General features: G+C 39.5%; 1 protein-coding gene across 1 annotated transcript in view; it reads right to left on the minus strand.

Annotated features, from left to right (window-relative positions):
* The window catches only part of LOC139712787 (synaptotagmin-4-like), a 77,985-nt gene extending 52,865 nt beyond the window's left edge, over nt 1-25,120 (minus strand). The window contains exon 1 of the mRNA XM_071624578.1: nt 24,839-25,120. Coding sequence (XP_071480679.1) covers nt 24,839-24,887 — 49 coding nt within the window. The 5' untranslated portion in view covers nt 24,888-25,120. The remainder of the gene's footprint in view (nt 1-24,838) is intronic.
* Nucleotides 25,121-25,488: the final 368 nt, after the last annotated feature.

Here is a 25,488-nt window from a genome sequence, read left to right on the forward strand (position 1 = left end):
AAGATCTGCATTACAGGTTGCTAATATGGAATGGACGTGTTTTGTTGTTGCTGGTGTTGTAAGGCCATAATAATCGCTTAATTACCAAGTCTTCTCACAGCTGAGGTGCTTCACTGTGAATTTATCGATTTAGAATTAAAGTTCATCATGGCGGGAATTATTCATTATCTATGCCAGTGCAGTGCGTACGCAAGACACTCCATGGGTGCGTCACTACTTCACTTAACAGCCTATAGTTGCCCTACAAAGCAATCGAAGTCCGCGGTAATGAGTTGACGTCCCATTATACGGGGCTCAGTAAAAGGGTGTCAAACCAGCATACTCACTTAGGTATACACTGTGCTATATGTAGAAAGAATGCGACGGGGTAAGTTTCATACACACAGCTAGCTGAATTCAGTTATCATATCGAATCACTCAGGCAGCCTTCGGGTGGTAATATTTTTCGATTTCTGCCAATTACGTTCATTCGGGCAAATAATAGTCGATATTATCTATTTATAGTGATCCCGCTCAGGCTGCCACCTTTTATCTTCAGTCGGCATCAACAATGCGATGAATGTTTAAGCTCTCTAAACTTTATGTTCTCTTCTATAATATTATCAAAATCTAATTAGGAGTGTTAGTTTTATGGACACCATTAATGCTTAAGCTGTAAAAAGTGATACACTTTTGGTTTGCCGTATACAACTCGTTAAGATGATAGTCATGATATTTCATCTGCACAAAAGTTACTCTGCATATTTTTAATTTAGATCATAATTGTATGTATATTATACATATATATATATATATAAACATATACACTATATATAATACATATATATATACATATACACTATATATAATATATGTATATATATTATATGTAATATTACATTATATATATATATATACATTATGACCATTATTCTTACACACAAATTCTTAGCACATCACAAATAGTCGCGTAGAATAAATTGATATCATTATACTCATACATTCTTATATTCCGTTCTGTCCAATTGTTGACAGCACGCAAACTTTAAAGAAAGGCCTAGACCCATAATTTGCAATACAAAGAAAACCTTTGTATAAGTTCTCTCCTAGGATACCTCTCTTGCCTTGTAAAGGTTTATTGATGACACACCTGACATCTCGATACAATGAAAGTCTTTATTCTTAATATTCACGTATACAACACAAAATCTGTCCTTTTTTCCTCTCTGTCTTATTTGTTTGTTTTAATTCAAATAATTTGAATTTAATTTTAATTTTAATTTAGATATGCTATGGAATACAGTGACCTTCCCATGGATATTAAAATTTCCCCCAGTGTTCATATATCTAAATCTAAAATAAGTATGTGTAAGGTCACTCCCCCGTTGATTCATTTTTTCTTTTTTTCTTGTTGTTGATGAAAAAGAGTTACTACTGAATTATTTGAATTAGTACAAGCTATGATAGATTATGATTTATTATTTTCCCTCTTCTCTTTCCCTTGTATCCTTTTCTCTTGTTATTTGCTTGTATCAGCTGGAATATGCGATATTGTGGTTGGGTTTTTTTTCTTTCTCTCAATTTATGTATTTCAAATATCTCCATGTTTACAAGTTATGTATTTCACAATTTCACATTGTATTTGTATAACTTCCATGTTCTGGACCCCACGGAAGACCAGCGATGCCATGTTGGCATCGCTGAATATGGGCCATCCAGCCGTTGTTGTTTTTATACGGAAAATAAAATTAATCAATCAATCAATTCAGTTATACTTTGCTTTCTTGTATAAGCACTGTATCCAAATCAAGAATATATCATTGTCCATTACACTTAACATAGAATTAAGCATGATTTTCAAATGCCAGAATATTTCATCTTTAACTGAAATCCAACTTTTTTCAACTGAAAAAAATGATGCAAGATGCCAGAATGTGCTTATGTAAACAGACGGTGAAACTCGATACAAAACACAATACTTAGAAAACTACCGTGTTTCCCGATTCAATTAATTTGACAATCGCAGCAGCCAAGTCTGAGAGAGCGTTGACAAGAGTCTTCGCGCCTTTTGATCATCTACTCTTATCAGAGCAGACGATGAATTCTCCATTTATACAGAATTGATATTATTCATTCCCTCGCTATAGCTATGGACTTGTCACAATAACAGCGCAGACGTGATGCTAGACGTTATCTTTTGGCGCTCTCAATTTGCTGCTCGCCGATCGAAACGGTTTACCCCCACCGCCATCTTTGTTTACAATAAAATGTCCTCGCTTCCCCTATTCTTTTAATCGGACGCTCTTTCGAAAGCGGGTTCACACTAACCCATTTGTTTGCTCACCTGATTTACACTAAAAAGGAGAGAGTGAGATTATCACTCCAGTGATAAGAAGAAGTAGAAGGAAACAGGTCGCTGTGATAAGACTCTGGAGAAGGTTTTATTGGCCGTACCATCTGTAGACAATTCCGAGCAGTCTTTTCCTTTCGCACATTTAATTTTGCAGTACTTTTTGTCCTGAATAAACATGACTTATAGACTTATCTAGGCTTTAAAGATCACGAAATTCCTCCACAACTCAAGGAGCATCATCATGCGCTTACACAAAGAAAGAGGATGAAATTCGAAGGGAAATAAACAAACAACCCAAAATAATACGCCCCACTCGCAAGGTGTCCATATCCATGATATCAGCAAACCTTGTTTCCACTCCGTAGAAAAAGACAGCCAATGAATATGACAGTTGACTCTGCCATTTGAATGCGAGATAAATGAGAATTTCGAATCCGCGTGGCCTCATTAGCCAGCGCTCATCTCTTTATGATAGCACACAAAGCAAACTGACGGCGAGAAATCCTTCACTGTGAAAACATCGGTGTTAGATTTAACACCACGGGTGTTAAATCTAACACCGATCAAACTTCAATAAAGGACCACACCCACAGGTGTTAAAAATGCACTGTGATGGTGTTGAAAAGTGTTCACCTGACACTTCGTGGTGTTAATTTGACACTGTACCTGGTGTTATTTTGACACTGTACTGGTGTTAATTAAAAAATGACACCACATGGTGTTGATTTGATATTTGTTGGTGTTAATATCAATGGTTTAACACCCGTCCAGCTTCAATAAGAGACCACACCAGCTGGTGTTACTTTGGTGTAAATTTATTTTCACATTTTTTCAAAAATCTAGTATTTTAATGTAAAATTGTTGATCGTCTTGTTCAAATTAAAAATCAACAAGAAGTGCAGTTACTAAGAAACTCTTCAAAAAACAGTTTAAAATTTGGAAATGACACCCGGAGGTGTTAAGCGCCATGAGCATCATCATTGATGGACTTTCAGCGCTTTATAAGAGGCCACTATTATTATTATTATTATTATTAATCTAACACCACAAAAATGAGCACCGAAAATTTAACACCAGCTCGGTGTTCACTATTTAACACCGGACTTTTTGCAGTGTTGAAACATATAGCTGACTCTGAGAAATAGCAGTGCATATCCCTTTGGGGACACGCGTCATTAAACACATTTTGATCATTTCATTTGATCAATTCTTCGTAGATCGCCTTCTGATGGCAGGCCTAATAAAAGTTGGCCATTATAGATCCATCATCGTTAGGATGAACCTGTTGAGGGTGCGCAAAACTAACATTGCATTTATGGTAGTTTTCGTTTCTATCTATCTGACATTTGTTATCGGCAAAATGCGCTTCTTTGTATCCTAAAGCGGCGTTGAAATCTTTTGATTAATTAATTGATTGATTTGATTTGATTTCTGAATTTCTTTTTCATACATAATGAAATACAAAGTCAATTGAACGAGCTAATTGAGCACAGAAGAAATTGAATCTGACAGTTACAACAGACAAATGATTAATTCAAATATCCAACATTTGTTCTAACACAGTACAAAGTTGAAACAAACAAGCATTATTTTATGCATATTTTTATGCAAATTATCATGTGGACGGAAGTGATTGCACAAAACAATTTTTAGAATGTAAGAGGTGATACTTTAGCAGAGAAACTGTCTTGTTTATAAGTTTGTAGTTGAAAGATGTATCCTCATAACAGGAGGTCGCAGATAAGACAGGAGCAAAGGCAGATAGACGACACATAAGAAATATTGAGATGCCGAAAAAAAGAAAAAGTAATAGGTCTAAACGAATCATTAGCGTGGATTCAGTAATCTCGATGAGCGAAACAATTTCGAAGATTGACGAACGTGTACTTGTTACATAACCATTGTGATGTCGTATTGTCATTAATCATTATTACTTTGACCATTTGTTGTGTAAATTTTGTTATTGCTATTTATGTCTTGGTATTGTCATCATTGTGACCATTATCGTGGTTTCGTCTGTAATGCTTTCATTATATATATACATATATATATATATATATATATATATATATATATATATATATATATATGTATATATATATTTGCTATCACTAACTTTGGAAAATCAACTGCGTTTTTTAAGAAATTCAGTTTCCTCTTCTACAATGTCTCGATACAAAGTATTTTAGAAGATGTGTATTTGCATTAAAAAAGTGGGATGAACTGTATCTGGTTGATATGAAAAGAACGACAGGTATGTCAGAAGGCATCATAATATGATATTTTTTGACATTTATGTACGAAGCTATAAATAATATAACTTCATACGTGAATACCTTTAATTCTGAAAGCTCGCATATTTACACAGACACTAAGTTACCATCTTATGCTGACGAACTCCTCTTCGTGTTCAAGGAATGGTATCACTACGTATCTTGGTGTTCGGATACTAGTATATATTAGGTTGTGTGTATATAATATATGCTTGTATATTTGTGAGGGTGTTTTGTTTGTGTGTATGTCTGAAGGGTGTGTGTGCATGTATGAAGGGGGGGGGACTGCATGTATAGTGTATGAGTGTACAGTGTATTGACTGCAGGGATGTGAGTGTGCGCGCTTAAACGTGATGCATAATTGAGATATAGGGGCAAAAGCACCCATCGAAGCGGAAAGCGTACGTCATGAGGCTTTGGAGGCTCGTACGGTAGTCACTCGTGTGCACTCGAGAGCACACAAAGTGTTCTCTCTCTCTCTTTTCCTTGAAGGATTTCAATTTGAACCATGGCTCACTGAATCCCGGTCGTATCTCTCTCTCCGTTCTAGATTCATATCGAACGAGGGATATGCGTCTCGAACTGCATGGTGCCAGATGTAAATCAGAGCTTGTGGCTACTAGGCCTACATGTACAGCACATACCCAAGAGATCTATCTGTATACGCGCGACGGGTCCTGTTTGAGTTTGAGTCAGGGTGGATCTTGGCGAAAAACCTGGCTTTCAGAAAAATATCTTATTTTTCCTAAAAGAGCAAAAGAAGACTATTGCTTGCAGAGACTTCAGAACAGGATTCTCTGGGGAGACATGTCACATATTGCGAAATCCAAATTCCCTCTCTGTCACAGACCTCACTCTAGCAAAGAGGGAAGGAGACAGACAGATAGATAGATAGGTAGATAGATAGATAGATAGACAGATAGATAGATATAGATAGATGGATAGAACTAGTAGGTAGGTAGATGGAGAGAGAAAGGGGAATAACTATACGATTGAGAATGTTCGCTGCTCACATGCAGTTGCTGTGTCAGGTTAAATGCGAATTAAGAATGTTTTATGAAATATCTTACGACCCTCTGCAGAAAACAGATGGTGTCAAGTGGCTATTTGAATTTTCGCCGTGATTATTTACACGTCTTGTTACATCTAATCTAATCAGAACTCGTTGAAAGAATACGTGACTTTCTAAGTTTCCCTATATAAGCCGAGAAAAAGTCTCATGTCAAATTATACGAAAAACATGTCGCTTCTGGCAAATTTTAAATTTCGATCTCTAGCGCAATCTTTCTGGAAGAGGGAAAACAAAATATCAAGGATATAAATCTCCATACGTGTTTCGTTTCCGCCTTTTACATTGCAATCTTTGTAAGATATTTATCATTTTTCATTTTCCGTGTCTTGTCGGAATGATAAAGAATACATTCCAATTTGCGGAGTAAGACCTCTGTAACAAAACCCACTTTGTTACCAAGGAAACACGCTTTGTAGTCTGCTTCCGAAAATGTACTTGGCCTTTCCGAGAGAAACAGATGTCCCGCCTAAACACGGCTGTAACTTAGCGCCAGGAAACAGAAGGAGCCGTAGTGTCTTTGAGAAAATAAAGTACAAAGTGAATATGACCAAAACTGGAAATCTGATGTAGAATCATCCTAGCTGTTCGAAACAAAATATTATGAAGTGCAAGATTATCATGCTTCTATACTGCGTGGGTTGGAGACGGGTTGTAATGTCGCCAACTGAAATTCAAGAGTCATCTGTCTAGATCAAGGTTGGCCCACAGTGGCGCTGAGTAACATAAAAAAAATAGAGAAGTGAGGAGTGAAGATGAAACACGAAAGAAGTAAAACCAGAAGGAAATTAAAAACAAAAGAATAAAGGGAAGGAGAGAGACAGAAGGGGGGGGGGAGGGAGAGAGAGAGAGAAACACTTCGCTGCTTTTTTCCAGGTATATGACGCAATGATGTATCATCTTTCTTCGAGAACGAGATTTAAATCCTCAGCATACTTTTCGCGAGGCCGAAAAGACGGAGCTAAAGTGCAAATGACTCAAGACGCCTTGTTCAGCTGTTGTTCATTATGACCTTTGCAGAGTCAAAGGACAGTTAGTGAAATGTGGATATTGCATTTAATGAATAGTAAAGTAGATAGATAGATAGATAGACAGACAGACAGACGGATAGATAGATAGAGAGAGAGATAGATAGATATAGATAGATAGATAGATAGATAGATAGATAGATAGACAGATAGATAGATAGATAGATAGATAGATAGATAGATAGATAGATATAGATAGATAGATATAGACAGATAGATAGATAGATAGATAGATAGATAGATATAGATAGATAAAAATAGATAGATAGATATTGATAGATAGATAGATAGATAAATAGATAGATAGATAGATAGATAGATAGATAGATAGACAGATAGATAGATAGATAGATAAAGAGATAAGCAGAAGTAGATGAATGAATGAATGAATAAATAGATAGGTAAACTATGTAAATTGCAACAAATTTCATCTATGTTTAGAAAAAGAGAAAATGCAAGGACCTAATGTATCTTGTATCTAAACGATTCATTGAATGTTTGTGAAATTATTTTTTTCAGAAAATTTATTCTTCTATATTGTTATTGTTGCAAAATTCGCTTGTATGTTGCATTCTTGAAACATTGCCGATATGAATTTGAATCAAATTGAAATTGATAAGAAATAAATTGATTTAGAAATAAGTAAGAATATATTATATGAATAAACAAAATATGAATTATTGATAGGTAAACAAATAGATACGTAGAAAATACATAGAGAAAGATGAAAAGAGAAAGAGGAAAGTCAAGTACATATCATTATGATTGTGTATAGCTGTATGTTTGTGCACAAACGTGTATCTGTGTTTCTGTGTATATGTGTGTATGTATGTGTTGTGTGAGTGTATGTGTGTGTGTGTCTGAAAGAGAACGTCAACGAAAGAGAGAGAGAGAGGGAGAGAGAGAGAGAGAGAGAGAGAGAGGGAGTGAGGGCGAAATAGGCAAAAGAACCTCATCAAGAGCATTTTTCCGCTCAACAATAGCTCTATACAATACCAAATCAAATTAGCACACTGCGTTTCTAGTGGCTTTATTACATAACAGACGACCATGAATGACGATGGCGCTACTACACCGGTACGACTTCAACCTTGAATCGATGATCTAAAGAAATCCCATCTCCGTTGCGTTTGTTTTGTTGTTGTTGCTTTTTTGCTCGTTAAAGTCTCTTTTTTGGTTTAAATTGTAATGATGGTTCTCCCGAACGAATGGACTGGAAGTAATATCCTGCAGGGGATACTCTATGATTATCCCGATTATCTCCTTGCCAATTTTGACACGCATTATTAATGAACATCAGGCACAAATAACCAATTCAAGAGATTTCTCTCTATTTCATGTTTAAACAAGAAAGTAATACCAACATAATTATGGGAGAGGGTGTTAGCAAATAAGGAACGTAAGGGTAGAGTCAGCAATAAACATAGGGAGCCATTAGCTGAACGGATGCTGGCTGTTGTGTCATGCAAACATTCAAATATGAATAGAACATGATGCTGCAGAGAACATTCTCTCTCTCCCTGTATCAATATATCTATCTACGTCTAAAGCTTTCCACGTATCTTTCAACGTGATAATCCATCTGCCATTTTGTCTATTGACGAACCTATCTTATCAAGCTCTCTCCACCTGAACTTTAATAGACTATGATATAACATTTACGAAATTCAATCTCCGTTCTCCTCTCGTTCCTCCTCTCTCGTCTCCATAAATTTCCGGGGGAAAAAATTGTCCCTCATCCTCCTCGTGATCAGCATTAAGGTGAAAAGGAAAAGAACAATAGATGTTGCAGCAAACTACAAGGCTCCTCCAGAAATTAGACCTACGCCGCGTATCTGTTCCCGTTCGAGATGAGAGAGCGTTCTTTTAACAGTGGATGTGTATCCATGGAAGAGAGAGGAGGGATGGGAAAGAGGGGGGGGGGGGGGAGGGGGTATGTCCCTCGCTTTAGTCTCTTTCACGGCTGCCAGACAAATTGATGAGCATGGTGATGAATGGGTTGATGAATATTTCACACCATGGCAGCCATGTGGAAGACATCACCCTTTTCCTCAGAAATATTAAACAACAACACTAAAAGCAAAGGCCCAAACAGGAACTCTACGGAGACGAATCGCTGGAACACGAGACATGACACTAAGAGCATGTGTAGCGATCATGCTTCAGTGGTTTGCACGCCTGGTCAGCAAAATAACGGCCCTGGAATCGAACCCTGGCTAGGTATGTTAATGATATCCACTGCAGGAAACGCACCTGCCCAAATTTCTTCCCAACTGGATAGCTGTGAGGGTTGAAAGGGTTAGCTGGATAGGAATAAAACGTTCCAAAAACAGAAGTAGTAAAAGCTCGAGCAACTCGCTGGACAAGTCATTTCCATGCAACCGTAGGAAGTGGATGTGGTGCACAATACAATTCAAATATGGTTAATATATTCACCAGCTCATGAGTTTCATCCTGTTCCAGCATTAGCAAAGACTCGTGACCAGTGGCTGTCTATTCTATATCACAGCCCAGATTTAATTTCATACACAATGCAAAAGATAAAGCGTGAATAATACACTAGACAAAGAATCACGCCGAACACGCAATCTGAGTTGACCCATAAAATTCTGCTGTAAAGTTTATGGTTTGTGCTTGCCTGCCAGACGGCAATTCGACAACGTGGATGATGCATGGTTGCTAGGCAGACTTGATCGGCCAGGAATGAGGAATACATTATGCATACCTAGGGGACGACGCGGATGAACGGTTCTACGGCCATCTTAACTCATCCGTCATGGTTGCCTGGGAGCGGTTTCCTCACCACATCCCGGTGTTCTTGTTGTGTTTTATAATTACACCATAATAGTCTTATATAAACCAAAATTTTGATAACGACACATTCTCATCTCGGCAAGTGACACATTCTGGTGTCCATCGTTTGTCATGTTGTTTTGTGTGTCAGTGCAATCCTCAGAGCGAACGTCAGAGAGGCCTACTTCTCCTGGGTCTTTTAACGTTTTGATATTTTGCTCTGTAAATTGTTCTGGTGCTGAGTAGGGAAAAGCTTCATGCATTTTTTCCACTTTATGTTATACAATTCTGATGTCTGGGTCTGGACATCATGGACATAGAACTCTCGTTCAGTTACCTCTTTTTTTTTTTTTTGTTGCATTACATTTTCCTTTCTTTGTTTTTCAAAGTGAACTTCTGGTGTGTTTGTTTTTTCTTCTTTTTTTCGGGCTTCATAAAGATGATCCGTTTTGGGCTGGATGTTTTCTCAACCTCTGATATCTGATTGCGTCTGCGACATCGTGTATGTCGAAACCGGACTCGGTAAAAGCGTCCTTGGGACCGTGCTGGTAAGCTCTTAAAATGCTTGCTGAAAGAAACCCAATCGCATCCACTAAAAAAACATGATGAATGACGTGTCGGTTTCCGCGTCTCCTTTTAGACAGGCAAGATGGTCGTGATGGTGGTCAAACCTGGAAGTAAACACGTTATTTATGGCACAACAGAGTACCAGCATTCTCGACCATCTCCTATTGTATGATATTTGCTTGGAAAGAGTCGTCAGGCACATGGCAAATCATATTTTATTTGTGTATTTTCTAACACGACAGAATGTTCGATGTAGACATGCTGGCGTAGACGCGATTCCCCATCTCCACTTACATGTCTTAAGAATGGTTTCTCCAGCATGGTCTAGAGGTTATGACTCTAAAGTCCAAGCAGAATAAGGACATCGGTTCGAGTCCTTCGGGCATATTCATCCTCGGACAAGTCATGTTGTCCATAATGTCTTACTGACTCAGGTGTATCTAATGGTTACCTGATTACACTGGGGAAATAAATGATGTCAGGAGGTACTCTGGTAGATAAAAACACGGCGATCCTGTACAGACGAGACCATAGTGAAGTTGTTGCGATGATTAAAAATGATGATGTTCATTACTAAATGTTGTAATATTTCTGGTCAATTTTAATCTCTTTCAAAATCAAATTCCCATAACCTTCATTGAAACGAAATTATATTGCGCATGTTGTGTCTATCGGTCATTCAAAATAATGAACACAAACAGCAAGCAATTTTATCTTAGGTTAAGCAATTTCGTTGCTTAAAACCGTGAAACGTTTTGATAGGAAAACAATCAAAAACATGCAGTGGAATTTTGAAGTTTCTGCAACCAACTTGACAAATGACAGCTGACGTAGCTGATAAGCTTGTTTCCAGCATTAAATTTGTTTTTAGGAAGCCTTTTTTCTACTTTATTCATTTAATGTAAAACCATTATACAATCAGGCATTGTATCCCCTCCCCCCTCTCTTTCTCCCTCTCAGTCCCTTTTACCTTGGTTCTCTTTTTATACCCTATTCAACCAGGAACCTGATGGACGGACGGAGGGCAGGTTCAACTGTAACAAATGTCGTGCGCTCGTGAGCGACTCTCTTCCGCTAGACCATTATCAATTTGACATTGATGGAAGATAATGCGATTGAAGAATCACCAGCCTCCAGAGCTCGCGAGGTAAGAGAGAAGGATGTTATTACGCGAGGCAGAAAACAGTTATATGATGTGCGCTACAGCAAAATATTGTATGCACACGACATTTTGTATAATATTGTAAGCGATATCATACAATTTGGCAACAAAGCCCGCCGAATTGAGGTTGCGCAAACAATGGTTGCCCCTAGGATTCCGACATTAGTTGTCAAGGGCATATCTAATGAGCCAGAAATAAATCGCCTCGGAAAATTGCAAATTGACTTGGTTCATGCAACGATGCTCTAATAAGTCAGGTACGATTCGCTCAGAGCTGCCATTCGCAGCAGCCAACAGACAGCTAGATTATTGTAATCGAGTAAAATCCGCGAGTGGGCTCACAAAACACTAACTTATCTACCAAGATGGCTGGCGATTGGACTATTGTTTACTCATGCAATATTGGACGCGTATAGTTTATGACTATAATTCCCGGCGTGTATGACTAAATCGATGATCTTGACAACGTGGTTGATTTAATCTGAAGTGGAAAGATGAAAAATAAAAAATAAAAACCTTTCCAATCACTGTGGAGTCCCTGTCAATCATTTTCCAATGCTCCGATTGACTTCTCTTTTTTTTTTGGTTGCCCCTCTTCCCACAAACTATGTCATCAGAGGAATATAATCATGACACTGATTGCTGAAGAAAAAAAAAAGATAAAAGAGAAACTTGTGATGGACAATCTACTCACAAGTTAACACTGCATCACGCGCTGCTTTAAGTTAGAGAAAACTTGTACTTTCTCACACACCTTCGAAAATCTTCGATTTTTTTTTTGTCGTGTTTGGCACATGTCGATTCTTCTGCTGCTGCAATTTCATTGTGTTGAAAAGTAAAAATCAGATTCAATCACATTGCCAGTGAGCAAATTACAAATCAAACATGATCATTACACGTCACTTTTTCACCAGTCCATTAAGTGCGCCATAGATTGTCCTCCGATTTAAACTGGGCGTTCACATAAATAAATTTTGATGAATTCAGTATAATCTATTTTGATATACTTTTTAGATTTGGAAAGCATGATGATTGGCTCTTGCTTTTCGCTCGGAGAATGCAGGTTATCACTCTCTTTGCCACATTCCAAAAATAACCTTGTATGACCAATTAAATAATAATTGTTTTCTTTCAAACCAAGTCATGGCTGGACACGATGATTGCCAACATATCGATTAAATGCACTCCTGAAACACTTTTGCGCAACAAGGTTATGCAATGATTAAATTATGCTTGACTTTTAAGAAGTCCTATCATTTTATGAACAAACAATTATCACCTGCACAACGATTCGCACTGATACGAACCCATCTGCTCTTTTATTCTTCAACTTGACCTTTACCATTTCATACATAGAATGCGTCAATCCGCCACACACCACCATGACCGTGGCTAACCGACTCCCGCACAGACAAATTCAGATTAGCAACAACCTACCGTGTAATATGAACGTGACTATTAGATTCTCGGAAAATGAACGCCATATAGCTTTGCAAATCGGTTTGATAGGAGGAAAGGGCGCTAATGAATATTGACCGATCCATGAGAGAGAGGGTAGGGGGGGGGGGGGGGGGGGGGGGAGACGTGCGCACGAACGCACTGGGGCATTAGAATGAAAGCCACAACTAACTGATGCCTGCATATTACACGTCATGGTCGTAATTAGCACAAGGTTTCAATATGCACGCATCTGTGGTGTTCGGTATAATGGGCGACAAGTTGGAGATAGCAGTAGCTCATGAACATCTGAGTAACCCTGAACTTGACGCCACATGACGCCTCCGTGAGGAAAGATTCATCTACTACGAAGACGAAATATATGACACTCTTGGGCACTATTTTGTGTGTGTCTATTTCATTATCAGGTTTAGTCTTCAAAATCGTTAAAAAAAAGGATGTGTCTGCAAAGGATTTTTGTTTGTTTGTTTGTTCAGAGATTGCCACTTCTCCTTTGACAGAAAAACAACAACAGGGTGTTGATGAAGATATGTTGATGAAGAAATATTAATGAAAAATATAACAAATTTACCCTTTAAATTCTAATATTTCTCTGTATTAAATCATTAACAACTTAACGTAAGGCCTACGCCATATTTTACGGCGGAAAGGTTACAAGGCACGTACATCAAACAACAATGTATTTTAAAATGCATTTATTGTTTATAATACCCACTTCAGATGCATGTATAATATGTATATAGATAATAATACACAATACACATCATCACCCACACACATAATACCTTAACACACACACGCACACACACGCACAAACACACACACACACACACACACACACACACACACACACACACACACATCAACGTCAGTCAATGGCTTTCCTCTTTTAGCGTTGCTCTCTTCGTCACTCTCAATTTATGTGTTTGCACGTTCATGGCCGATGCGTCTCGCAGTTGAACCGCCATCTCCGCTGTTTGTCCTTTCCCAGAATCTTTGTCAGTGTTTCTGTACTGGTCTAGAATTGCCAGCTATATCATTTTCTAATATTTTTCTGACTCATTTTTGTCATCCAGTTAACCCTGCGCGTACAATGAGTGGCTTAAAGGTATACAGAAACCGTGTTGAAGAATCTCGCTGTGTCGTTTCTTTATACTGTATGCATGTTAGCAAGTTGAATGCATTTCATTATTATAATCTAGTGTTATGACTTCGCAATCCCCTTAATGTTCAAATCATGGTATTGCCAAATTTACATAATCTGTAGGGGATGAACAACAATGTCTGAAATAACATTATCATCAAACTTGACATGGACACATGCATTCTTCAGTTTGCTGCATTACATTATTTAACAACTAAATGACTAAACGAGGTTAGACTTCTGGGTAAATTTAGTTTGTTAGACACTGCCACATTGTAACAACAGCACAGTATCATTAACGTGTCACTTTGTGATTGGTGAGGTTGTGCCTTAAATGACAACGTGACTGTGCATAATCTATGAAGCAAGACGAACAGTAATCCGTGAGCAGCGCCGCTCTACCGTGAACAATATAGTTTGCAAGCACATGGCAATAGTATAGCCGGATATTATAAGACAAGAAAAGAGAGGAAAACCCTCATCAAAATACACACGGCACCCAATTACGGGATTGAAAAATTGCAGGTGTCCCCCGAGTAATTCTCAATTCAATTTGACACTCTCCGTGCGCGCCTTGTTCTCCAAGACACAATCCGGAGCGATCTAGCGATACACACTGTAAGAGCCCGCGCAATCTTACCGCAATCTTGCTCGACAGGCGATCCTATCGCCCAATCAACCCGCCTTGCCTTTTCCAATACCCTGACTAGGTAAAGAGCTTTGTCAACTTCTACGTTATTATCCACGTTCCCTTCTTATATCAGACTTTCTTATACCTCTGTCTCCTTATATAGACTCTTACTCTCTAATGCGTTCTCTCTTTCTCGTTATTCTATCTCTCTCTCTCCTATCTATATTATGTGCTAGTATATTTGTGTCTCCATCTTTCTCTCTCTCTATCTCTATCTCTCTCTATCTTCTATCAATCTATCTATCTATCTATCTATCTATCTATCTATCTATCTATCTATTCATCTATCTATCTATCTATCTATATCTGTAATATATACATGGACATAACATAGATAGATATTTCTATATATTTTTCTCTCCCGTCTTTTCCTCATTCGCGCTATCTCTCTCACGTATACCCGCACGTACGCACGCACGCACACACACACACACACACACACACACACACACACACACACACACATTGGTATACAACATCGTTGCCGCATTTTTTCCATTTGTCCGTTCTCCTTTTGAAAAAAAAAATAGTCATGGCATCATGCACAGTAAAGCATTACGTATGGTAGTTGTAAATTCTCAATATTATTCATATCCCTTGACGAATGGAACATTTTCATGGAATTTAGAATTGGTTTCCTGTAAAGGCGGTAACAGTGGATAACTTATTGAATATAATGGATGTTCTCTCACATAATCGTCGTGTGTAATCAATATGTTTTAAGATTGATTGTGGAGAGAGAGGAACAGCCAGGTGTATACAAACATAATGCATAGCGGCGATAGCGGACCAAGGAGATATCTCCTTGAGCGGACGCATTCATACTTACACTCTATTCAATAACTGTTAAACCAAATTAATATGAAATCTCTAGATTATACAATTTATGGACAAGGGATTTCATTTCTATTACTTCCATTACTCGAAATCACATATCATGGCTGAACTACCCCGAGGCAATGAATCGGGAAACGCTTGGCTAAAACTCCCACGAATTATGCTATGGTCCCTTTTATTAATTCGAGCTATAGTACAAAAATGCACAGGTATGAGCTCGGATATACATTATACTCTGGTTATATTCTTCATTTCACTGAAAACATGAAAACTGGTCCATGGCTGACGGAAATGGAGAATGATAAACGTGGGTTGCTGTCTGTGCTTTTTAATACATATCATGTATCATGACATATCGGGCAAATCAAAAATGCCTCAAAAAGCTAAGATTGTGCATTCCCCCATTTGTTAGGTAAGTCATTAGCATTTGTTATTATTCCACGACTTTGTTCTGTTACGTCGTTCCCTATACTATGCCGATGATAACCATTAGCAATGAATTGTGCTTGCTGAACATACTAGTAATTGAAAAAAGTAAGATATCATTAAACACAAATCGTATATCACATTCCGCTAGGTCAGCTTTTTTTTTTAAATAAATGCAACAGAATTATAGCTCTGTTGATAATCAGCTTTGTAACTTGTCTTTTTTTTTCTCTCTTTTTTTTTTTTTTGGGGGGGGGGGCGATGATTTACCTAAGGTCTAATGTTGCATGGTTAATGAGTAACTACAACACGACACAACTGGGCATTTTGAGAGAAGTGTTTTCATACTGAACTGCACATGAGACAAGAGACTACATTAGACCGTCTCTGGAAAAGACGCAGGGCGGGATGTGTGTGTGTGTGTGTGTGTGTGTGTGTGTGTGTGTGTGTGTGTGTGTGTGTGTGTGTGTGTGCGTGTGTGTGTGTGTGTGTGTGTGTGTGTGTGCAGTGAGAGGCACCATCGTGCTGCGCACGTCCTCAATTTCCGCACCTATATATGACTCGGGGAAAAAAGACAAAGAGCAGAAAAGAGAAAGGGATTGCTAGGGGGAAAAAAAGGTTAGGGAGAGAAAGAGAGATATCTTTCTTTGGTATTTTTTTTTTTCAGTTGCAGCCTGGCAATGACGTCATCAAGTCGTAGGAGATATCTTGGCTCGATCTGGGCAAGCAAACCCGAATTCTCTAGCAGCCAGGAATGAGGCTCAAAGTCGCTTGCATAAGACGCCCATGCATGCAAAGAGGAGCGGTGATGCGTTCTGCATGAATATCGACAATTGAGGAGCTCGGGCAGCGGGACACATCCGTGTGCAGAATGGAAAGAGAACCCAATTGTTCATGCCCCGTTTGAGATGGACGGCTATTTGTTTTTATCTGTGTACACAAATTAAGACACAAGACACGCACGCGCGCGCACACACACACACACACATACACACTCTCTCACACACATACATACACATGAGGATGTCGACGTTTTACTTTTATGTCAGGTCTTGGTATTTTTCTTCTCACCCCCAGTGTTTTGCTTTCAAATCATGACAAGGGAGACCACCATCCGGCGACAGTGCCCCTAGCCGGTCCCACCAGTCTAATAGAATCTCTCTTATCGGTAAAAGTGGGAACAGTCGGCTGGACTCTAGCCAGCGAAGAGAGACACACAGTATTCCTGATGTGTCTACGCCACATTATTACTGACATTTAGTTTGGCTCTTTGAGACTCTGATGAGCGCCTCTCGAGGAGGTTTCTTCTGTTTTTCCATCGGTGTTTGTCGGAGACGGCAAATTATGATTCATTCCTCTCTGCGATATCTACTTAACCTGCCTGATACGATCAAGTTCATCTTACAAGACAGAGAGAGGGGGAGGAGGAGGGAAGACGACAAAACAGAGAAGGGGAGTTAGGAGGGACAGGGAGAGAGAGAGAGAGAGAGAGAGAGAGAGAGAGAGAGAGAGAGAGGGAGGGAGGGGAGGGAGGGAAGGATGGAAGGAGAGAGAGAGGGACAGGAAGGAGAGGAAGAAAACATAAAGACACAGACAGCGTATTTTACTGAAGAAGTTGCGAAATAGGAGCGCGCGGAGTGAAAATGACGGTGTAGTATAAGAAAATGAATCTGCATCAGAGAATATCGCCACCGGCCATTTTAATTTCATGAATGCCACTTGTTAACTCGAGAGAGCGAACCAACAACCAGGAATTCTTTGCTTCCCCCGCAAATCTGCCAACAAAAGAAATTTCTCAGTGCAGCTAGAAAAAAGAAACGTGCCAAGCAGCAATACCTTGTGAATTAATTGAATTCGCCCCTTGCTATTTCACCACGGTTCTATCTTTTCATAATTCTTTTACCTTGGCTAAATACGCAAAACACCTTCTTGAATACGTGTTTGTGTGTGTGTGTGTAGGGGGGGTGTTCGTGTGTATCGTAAGTGTTATGTGTGTGAAAATGTGTGCCTGTGTGCAAGCTTTCTGAATTCATTTATATGTCTTAAGATAGGTTCCATGGCATTTGCTCCTGCGACAATTAATCCCATGAAATATCTGCATGCGAAGCCAAGTATGAATTCTCTTATACCCTTAAACATAACCCTAACCCTAATCCTAATCGTCACATCAAACCAAACCTCAAACCCTATCACAACCCTAACCATAAGTCCTATGAGAAAATAAACAAACGTCGTGTCTCTGTGAAATAATGTGTGCGTGTTTTAGGCCTACATGTATCATACTGGAGAATTGCCCTCAAACAGCAGTCGACGTCCATCTATTGTTCAACCAAACTGATTACTGGAATCAAAGGTGCGAGCGTCACGTTTTTGGACAATGATCAATTCGTAATGGAGGCTGGCAAAAGGCGTTGTGAAGATGTCATTCCACATAATGGTAATGCATTGAGTGTGAGGGTGGAATACTGGTATGGTCTGGCTCCCTTGTAGCTTTAGGTCAACAAAAACAGCTCGTGTCAAACACTGCCCATTGAGCCAGCAGTATGGAACAACTCTGGAGCATTCAGCTATATGCACGGCTATCTGTCTTAATCTCATAGATGATTGTTTTCGAAGATTCCGATCACTCATCGCGATACAGAAAATGCATAACAGATTGATTTATCACCGTCATTGCGACCTTCAACGACGAAATAATAATCTGAATGGACTGCACAAATATTACCATGGCCCCTTTAAACTTTCAAGTGTAATAATACTCTAAACAGGCTTTCATAACCTGACGTCTTATAAGACCTTTTCATTCATCAGAAGAGGAAAGGGCAAAAACATGCACCGTTACATTCTCTAGACAAAGAGCGTTGTATCAGGGGCTCTACTCTGGCTACCGAAGTTTTAAACTGTGCTTTACTCTTATATTTTTGGCAAATTCATCAAAATCTGAGAACATATCTAAAGGGACCATCTGGACGAAATCACATGAACGTTCAATTTCACATTGAATGAAACAGTAGAATTCTGCATGATATGTGCATATACGTATAATACGTCCACATCAAGAGTAGATTAGGGCTTGGGAATAAAGATAGAATCTGTATGATATATTTCTGATTTAAGAGAAGGGTATAATAAGTGTGCATACCTCTAGGTATATACACATGTGCGGCTGTGTGTGTGTGTGTGTGTGTGTGTGTGTGTGTGTGTGTGTGTGTGTGTGTGTGTACCTGTGTGTACCGAATGTATCATTGTTATTTATGTGTATTTACTTCGATGTTTTATTTTTATGGTTGCGTGTATGTCCGTGTAGCTGTGCCTTTACTAGGTATTCTGTACCCAAACCTGATCTTAATAAGTTGGCATTTTTTATTGTGAGTCCACACAATGAATTTGAAATTACTCCGTAATTCCGCAATGCTCCTGAACACTCCTGTTGTCCCCGGTCCGGCCTCCGTCACCTCTTCAATGGTTGTCTACATCATGCCTTTAACCTTTGTGTTGAGCACGTCTAGTCAATTTCGATCATAATATCACAAGCAAATTCCTGATAGTAGCCTTCCAGCTGAATTTCCATCGGGATTACGATCTGCGCCGTCCTCGTCTTTGTGAGAAAACTTGATTAGGGCAAGAAGAAGAGAAAACTTTGCCCCGAGATATCAACGCAATAACAAGTTTGTCTCTCCTTCGGGGGTATTCTTCCCTCTGGGTGTGAGGGAACACAAAGACTGACAATTTGGACAGACCAGTGGGGGGGGGGGGGGGGGGGAGGAGAGGGATTGAATTGATTGATATGCTTACAAATTTTAACCCGAACTTGACTCCGACGTTCATCCACTTCCATTCCTCTTCCCTCGTTTTTAATCTCGATGTTGCCAACGAGATGAGTAATAATATGCTAGAAACAGCACCAACAAGACTCGTGAAGATTACAGAGTGAGAGACAAGAGGTAGCTGTGGAAGGGGGGGGGGGTAGAGAATGGCAATACAGAGTGATTATTTTTTAATGTTAATGTCACATCATTGAGAGGATCATCATTACACATGCATCAGACTTTTTCACATGACACATGTGGGATCTCTTTATTAGATAGGCAGATGCGCTTGGCTGCAGATATTGTCTAATCAGGCCGCGAAATTACTCACACGACTATTTATTAGCGAAATTCAACCAAACGATGCTACTGCACAATGTGTCTGATAGTCACTACGGCGCCTCTTCTGCTCACTCATCGGAAAGTAAAGTAGAACTCAATCTACGTTCTAATATGTTTGTAAGTGTCCCAATTCTTTGAGAAAGTCCTCCTACTGATGAACGATCTCCGATCTCTCCTAGGTGTTATCTTGAAAACTAATCAAGCATGTTCTGGACACCTTATCAAGCTTGCGAATTTCGATTGAACTGTGTGGATTAAGGCCCAGCAAGTTATTACCACAGAAGCCCTATGGTGGGGTCTCTCTCCATATGGCTCGCTACACACCACTCCCCCCCCCCCCCCCCCCGAAAAAAAAAAGCTTCGGAAAGAGTCTCTTTTTAGCAACGCGTTTCCTTGAATAAGGGGTGTTCTTCATTATTTAGAAGTATATCATTTCACAAAATAAGCTTTCGACATTCAGGTATAGATGGATTCTAAATGAATTTTAAAGGGTAATAAGATTAGTACAAGGTGTACAACGTGAGTTATTAAATTTGACCTCTGTTTCACAGATTTACCTATGATATTTCAGTAAAGTTTTATTTTGTTGTTATTTGCCATATAGGGAAGTGTAATTAGTACTGCAACAAAATACGTCGTTTCATGTATATGTCATACCCCTGATGACGCCATTTCGCATGTGTTTGACAGGTGTGGCGCCGTAACACATTATTTTTAAGGTTTATTTCTGAAGTCTTCAGACGTGTATGGGTATAAAAGCACCTTTTGGACGAGAACGAGCACCCCCCCCCCCCCTGCAGAATCACGATACGTCGTATTTGACATCTTAAGGTAAGAGTACGACAAATCTAGCACTGGGTACAGTCGGGGTCATGCGATCAGGTTTCCCTTGCACTTTTGATATGAACGTCAAAGAAGATCCAGACATTATTGATATTTTATAGAATATTGTTGATTTTACCGCTACTGCTATTATATAATTATCTTATACACAAGGGCGGTGAGTTGGCTCAGTCGGTATAGCGCGTCTGCCTCAGAATCCTAAGGACCCTGGTTCGATACCCGGGTCACACTGAGCAATGTTGTGTATAATCATACCGTCCCCTCTGGTATAAGATGCAAAACACTCTGTCTCTCGGGTAGGACATAAAATGGAGGTCCCGTGTGTGAGAGAGTCACAACTCATGCACGTGAAAGATCCCACTTCATATATTCATCTCAAAGACCAGTGTGTTATTTAAAACCCGATGAAGTGGAGCTGCCTTACATCCAACTGGACCCCAATGGAAGACTAGCTATCGCAGCTGAATATGGGCTATCCAGCCATCTTCTTTATTGGAATATGAAACAAACAATTAATTATTCAAAGTCTTTATCAAGTTGACTTTATTGTCATTATGTTTGTAATCAGTGTCAACGCAAAAGTCGTTATTCTCTGCATACGATTATCTTCCTCCTCATCAGCTGAGAATGATATGAAACACCATGAAAACAAAGCGTCACAGAGCCGATCGGTATAGGGGACAAATAAAAACAGAGAAACGTACAAAATATCCTGAACAAGTTTGTCATCATTCACTGTAGCATCATGCCTTGCGCGCTTCTTATATGCAAGGCGTCGGCTCTCTGTGCTTCGCAATAAAGTAAGTAATATTTCTAAGGTCCCGGGAATATTACCCTTTCCCTTTGCAATATCATGCCGTGTCCCGACTAGGTAATCAGGGTTGATTTGCCGGATCTTCTCGTATGCTTCGTGACGAGGTCCCAGACGTTGTTTGTGTGGAGATGAGAAGAGGTTGCTCCTTATCAGACGGTGCCGAATTCACAAGCTGTAACAAGCGAGATCAACAACTCCTATACGTGCATGAGGACATGCATCTAGCAGTCTTGTGTTATTGAGATAGCCTCTATGTATCGCTGCATCGGCTGAGTGACATGAAGGCTAATGAAGGACATGAAATGCAATCACGACTTGCCTCGAAGCAAAAGGACTATAACCCATCGTTACCACGCCCTGCCACAGCACATAACGGAGGATGGATCGACGGCAAGGAAGATGTGTGTGTGTGTGTGGGGGGGGGGGGGGATGGGGTTGGAGGGGGTGGAGGGGGTGGATGGGGGTCCCAGCTCGGATCAGTATTCAGCAGAAGCTGAGTGTGATGTGAGTGTGTATTACGGACCGTATGGGGATGGTCTGCATGGTAAGCAGTGCATGTCGCAGAAATCAATGCAAAATGGCGCACTGGATGAAAACAACAACTCAAGCTTTCTCGAGTTTCACCTCCCACCCCCCCCCCCTCTCTCTCTCTTTCTCTCCGTCTCCATAACCAGGATAACATCCAACTATAATTGTCTTACCCATGTCTTCTATACACGGTATATGGGCAGTGTTTGATTTTGGGAAAACAGTTTTAATGTTGGTCTGCCGGTTAGTCCCTATCAAAACCCAAAACTGTTGATGATAATGATGATGACAATGATGATTGTGATTGTTGTTATTGTTAATTTCATTGCCGTTACTATCATAAGCAACTTAAAGTGGCTTATCATATCTCATGTAAACTTCCAGCAACATCAACGATTGTCATAATTATAATGCATTATAATTGTTATTGGAGACATTACTATCATCATCATTAGTGTCATTATTACTTCCATCTCCATCGGTGTTGCTGCCACTATAATATTGTTATGCATCGTGACTTTTCCCGCTCCGAGGGAACAACAGTGACCCTCACAGGTTCGGCTCAACGTGATGCGTTTACGGTCTGATATACTGCGTTCATTACTTTAGTGTCTTTTGGGAGATCTCGCAATTAAAGAACAATTTGGAATATGAGATGCTGATGGCCTTGATATTAATGGGAGCTTAATACATCTTTTGTTTTGCATCGTGCCTTATATAACAAGAGATTCATGCAAGAAATCGAAAGCTATTCTCCTTTTGCTCTTCCAAATCTCATTTTAGGGTAAGTGACTTCGATTATATTTGAAAACATCATTCCCTAAGAGAGAAGAAGCTGAATCCCAAAGGCATAGATACAAAATATCAAGAACACGAAGAAATGTCAGCAGAAAAAAAAATGACGTGACGCTATAGGGGCTGTACAACAAGAACAAATACTATACGGATATAGACAAATTGTGTTCAGTATTGTCAATGTAATCAAAATAATGGGCTATATACTATGGTTATTCTCAGTTTGAGACACATTTTAGCCCCTTATTTTGTCTTTAACATTTTTTCATTTTTATTTGTAGCAGTTTAAAATTTACGATTGTCATGTTCTAAACACTTGATTATGTAGATATTGTGAGCTGGCCATTAAAATAACAAGCTTAGATGATAGCCAATGTATAAACTATTTTCAAATGTTCTGGCAACATTTTCAAAATGTTCAAGCTGTACACAGAATTCAGGAGTTGATGTCACGTGACCTGCAAATATGGTAACCTGCCATTTTAATGATGTTACGGTACGTATACCATTTTAAAAGCAAACGATAATGGCTGGCATACGATAATGAAGTACCTGTCATTCAAAAGTTTAAATTTCTGATATTTTACTTCGTTTTATCATACCACAGCAAACTAAATAACGAATCGAAATAAGAACCAACTAAAAACAGCAACAACAACTGTAGAGTTTTAGCGGGAATCTGAGAATTCGAGTTCGTTGTGCCTATGGTAGAAACATCATACGGGCAATGCAGAAGTGCTCGCAGGGTAAAATACTTTCCGAGACCTTTGTGACTGGGTGGCTTTCTCGCGTAAAACCGTAGGGTGTAAGGAAACTCGACTCTGCTCCGGGGGGGGGGGGGGGAGGGAATCATAGTCACTGTGGAAGAACGATAAACCCCTCCCGTGCCCGACTCCCTTTCGCTGGAAGGATCTGCTAACGTGTTTGTGTGTGTGCGTGTGTGTGTGTGTGTGTGTGTGTAGGAGGGGCCTGTATATTCTTACTCACCTTTTTATCATCTCTTTCAGAAATATACATCAGCAGAACATACTGGGATATTCTACCATATTGCTATTAATTGCTTGCCTTATTTCAGCAATTTATTTTTGATACTCCTATGACTCACAGTTTTTACCAGATCGGCAACATTTTTGATGCAACTGGTGCATTGAAATAGTACTCATTTCTATTGCCGCGACATGGAAACTCCACTTTGTTATTGCTGTTTGTGCGTTATGGAGTCCACGTGATTATAATCTTCATAGCACTGATATCATTCTTTGCAACTTGATTTCAGTTTGCGAAAAATGCTTTCATCCGCCTTCTAGACAGATTTAATCCATGATTTCGCGTGGACTCAGTACTTTTTAGAATGAATTACAGAAATGTCAGTGACATGCTTCAGGTATTTTGTTTCCTGTGTGTTCATAATACACTATCACATACAGATTCATCGAAGAAGTTAATCGAGAAAGATTAGAAATATTCTTAGCGTGTTCTGGAAATGTAATAGTAATGCATATCTGTATGCAAACATATCCCCTCCATGACTTTTCGATGGAATAGCTCACAAAAACTTACAGTGCATAATTATAGGTCTACTTTAAATACCATTTACCCCCTCTCTATAGAGAGGTCTACAACAAGAATAAGATTATGACGTTGCGATTTATTGTTTTCATATAAATAGATCTCAATGGGATCTATTTGTTGCACCTGCGTCTAGATTCAACACATCGGAACTTTTAATCATAAGAAGTTCTTATCTTCCCACGTCAGTGATTATAACCCGAATCATCTCTCTCTTTCTCTCCCTCTCTTTCTCTAACTCTTCCTCTCTTTCTTTCTTTTTCCTCTTCTCTTCTTTTTCTATCTCTTCTTCTTCTAAAATAGATCAGGACACTCCGGTCGAAAATCAATGTAACGATTGCTTGGATCTGCTACTTACGTGTGTAGGCATGGGCCTCGACATCTAGCTGCGAGGTCTCTGCCGGCATCTTGGCCGGTTCGTCCTCTCTTCCTCCCTGGTGATGTCCGCCAGATGGAGTGTGATTTTTGCGATTTGCTAAATCCCTAGAGTGATTCCGACAACCAGAGTGGCTTCCCAACGCGGTGAAAGTGATGTGGTGGCCCACAAATCCGTCCGATTATGGATGCTTGTATTTTTCGCGTTGTCCAAGTGTTTACCAAGGATGGGGATATGATGTAAAATGTTACCTTATCGGCATTCTGGCGAGTCGATGCGATATCGGCGTTCGGTACTGCGTGCAGGCTCGGCGTACATCGAATGCGTGATTGCGTGCGCGCCGCCAAAATCAACTTCCGCCAGATCCCCTGTATGCGTCTACATAATCATTCCCTCGCGCTTGCTCCCTGCACTGTACATGTCAGTTACTATTTTTACTATTCACATCGTCACGATATGCCTGCCATCTCAAAACCATCAGTTTTGTTCAAGACTCAACAAACGTCACTCTGCACACTTTACGTTTAGTGCGGGTGTAGGGAAGTGAATGCTTCGTAATTTCTTGGCGTCAATTTATGCTCCGGGATTTCATGGAGAGTTTGCTGTTTGTCCCGCTATTCCGGGTAAATCAT

This window comes from Diadema antillarum, unplaced genomic scaffold (genome assembly GCF_040938485.1).
Source record: "Diadema antillarum isolate AM-2024a unplaced genomic scaffold, OU_Dant_1.0 seq00001857_RagTag, whole genome shotgun sequence".
Taxonomy (NCBI): domain Eukaryota; kingdom Metazoa; phylum Echinodermata; class Echinoidea; order Diadematoida; family Diadematidae; genus Diadema; species Diadema antillarum.